At 38.5% G+C, this 2,627-nt stretch overlaps 1 protein-coding gene across 1 annotated transcript; it reads right to left on the reverse strand.

The window, feature by feature from the left end:
* Nucleotides 1–1,456: 1,456 nt before the first annotated feature.
* On the reverse strand, nt 1,457–2,380 carry LOC106836399 (olfactory receptor 4C6-like). Its single transcript, XM_014849287.3, has one exon. It carries the CDS (start codon nt 2,378–2,380, stop codon nt 1,457–1,459), a length of 924 nt encoding a protein of 307 aa, XP_014704773.1.
* Between the last annotated feature and the right edge of the window lie 247 nt (nt 2,381–2,627).

Genomic DNA, 2,627 nt, shown 5'->3' on the forward strand with positions numbered 1-2,627 from the left:
GCAATGGTGGTTCCTGCAATATAGATTTCTTTCTTTAGAATTTTCATCCCCTTAATTCTTTTATGGCTGTTTCCTTCTGATCATTCTTGTCAATTATTGGTGCTCATCATTATTAAACTTAGTGATTAATATATTTTATCACTTTTCCTAAGGATATCTCAACAGAATTCAAAATCAGCAGAAATATGCCTACTAATAGAATCCTTCTCTGATTACTCAATACGATGTGCCCTCCATGAAATAATCATAGCTCTCCATTTCAATTAATTCTCTTGTAATGATCACTCTCTGACTTTCAGTTTTGCTGAGGAAGATTTGTCCTGAGCTAACATCTGTTACCAATCTTCCTCTTTTAGTATGTGAGCCACCACCACAGTATGGCCACTGACACATGAGAAGTGTAGGTCCGCACCAGGGAAATGAACCTTGGCCACTCAAGCAGAGTATGTCAAACTTAACCACTTGGCCACCAGGGCTAGGCCTGTTTATTTTTAATTACTTATTAGTTGTGTCTTTTTTTCCCCCTAAACATCTGAATTTGATTGTTTGGAAAACAAAGCTCTTGTAGTCTATAGCTATTCAACACATATTTATTGAAAGCTTAACAGGTGCCCAGAATAAATAAAACAAAAATCTTTCCCTCACAAATGTCCAGTCTGGAGAGAGATGGAAAGCAACAAAAACAAAATAATCATTATACAAAAAAGTATACATTTTATCATCATTGCTAAGAAAATGAATATGTTGACATAGAGAATAATGTTCTGAGTGGAAGAATCTTTAAATAGAGCCATAGGGGAAAACTCTCTGATATAATGACACTTAGTCTCTTAATCTAGGACCAGCAGTTAGAAGGAAACAGCCACTTGAAGAGGATGAGGGCTTGTTTTCAGAGAGAGAGAGAAGTCAAAGCACTGAGGTAAGAAAAGGCTTGCATAGCACTGAGGGCAAATGAAAAAGCCCAACATGGCTGATGAGCAGTGAGGGAGGAGGTGAGACCCTCAAGAGGTGGTTGGGGAGATGGAGGCAGTAGAAAGATTAATCAGGGGACTCTAGGACAAGGCAAGGAGTTTCTAAAGGCAATGGGAAGCCAAGAAAGGATATAAAACAGGGAGTATCCTATTGTAAATACTCTAAATCATAAATCAGACATATTTTTAAAAGATCCCGCTGGCTTCTAGTGGAGAATGGACAGTTTTATTTATTACATATTTATTTTTAATTTTTAAATATATTTATTTTATTTTACTTTTAATTGAGGTATAATTTTTTTCTTACGTGTGGTGACAAATGTTAACTAGACTTATTGTGACAATTATTTTGCAATATATACAAATATGGAATCATTATGTGTTACATCTGAAACTAATATAATCTTATGTGTCAATTATATCCCATACATTTCTGAGAGAATGACTTCTCCTATGGGAAACACAAGATGTTCTCAGCATGACAGTCACTTGCCAACCAAAGTGCCTTGTTTCATCCACAGTTCCCTCATGGTGTTTTTTACCTCTGTGCTCCTCAGGGTGTAGATCAATGGATTTAACATGGGTGTGATGATGGAATCAGACACAGTCATTGCCTTGTGTATAGAGTAAGTGTCTATAGGCCTCATGTACAAGAAAATGCAGGGCACAAAGACAACAACTGTGAGGTGGGAGCCACAGGTGGAGAGAGCTTTGCGCTGTCCTTCAGAGCTGCAAGACTTCAGGGAGCAGAGGATGACCACATAGGAGGCCATAAGGATAAGGAAGATGGTCATACACATCACCCCACTGTTGAGGATGACTAAGAGGCCCAGATTGTGGGTGTCCATGCAGGCCAGTTCCAACAATAGAAACAAATCACAAATAAAATGATCTATGATATTGCGGCCACAGAAGGGTATTTGATACATGAAAAGAAGCTGTATTACTGCATGGATAAATCCCCCCACCCAGGCCCCTCCCAGCAACAGGTGGCACACCCAAGGTCTCATGATGATCATGTAGTGCAGAGGCTTACAGATGGCCACATAGCGATCATAGGCCATGACAATGAGAAGGATGATCCCCACACCACCAAAGAAATGCTCTACAAAGAGCTGGGCCATGCAGCCTTCGAGGGATATGGCAGTGCTCTCAGAGAGGGAGTCTATGATCATCTTATGAGTGATGACAGAAGAGTAGGTGACATCCAACAGGGACAAAGAAGTAAGGAAAAAATACATAGGTGATCTCAGATTCTGACTTGTGATCATGGTTACCACAATGAGAAGGTTTCCCAAAACAATGAACACATACATGATTAGAAATACAGCAGAGAGCATTTTCCTCAGCTTTGGGTTCTCTGAAAGACCCAAAAAAATGAATTCTGTCATGTTGTTTTGATTTGCCATTTATTGTGTGCTCATATAGCTCTGACTGAGACTTGGAAAATCTGAAATAGCAATATATGATTTATTATTACTTCATGTATTACCAAGACCTCAGAAACTCATTGTTGTGTTTATTCACTTATTTACCATCCAAGCATTTCGCTTTTAAGAACCTGCTAAATAAAGAAAGAGCTTAAAAGATAAATGTTTCATTAATGCAAGATCTCCTCCAAGCCTTTTCTTCTCTTTTTAAATGGCTCTTCTATGT

Source organism: Equus asinus, chromosome 17 (genome assembly GCF_041296235.1).
Source record: "Equus asinus isolate D_3611 breed Donkey chromosome 17, EquAss-T2T_v2, whole genome shotgun sequence".
Lineage (NCBI taxonomy): Eukaryota > Metazoa > Chordata > Mammalia > Perissodactyla > Equidae > Equus > Equus asinus.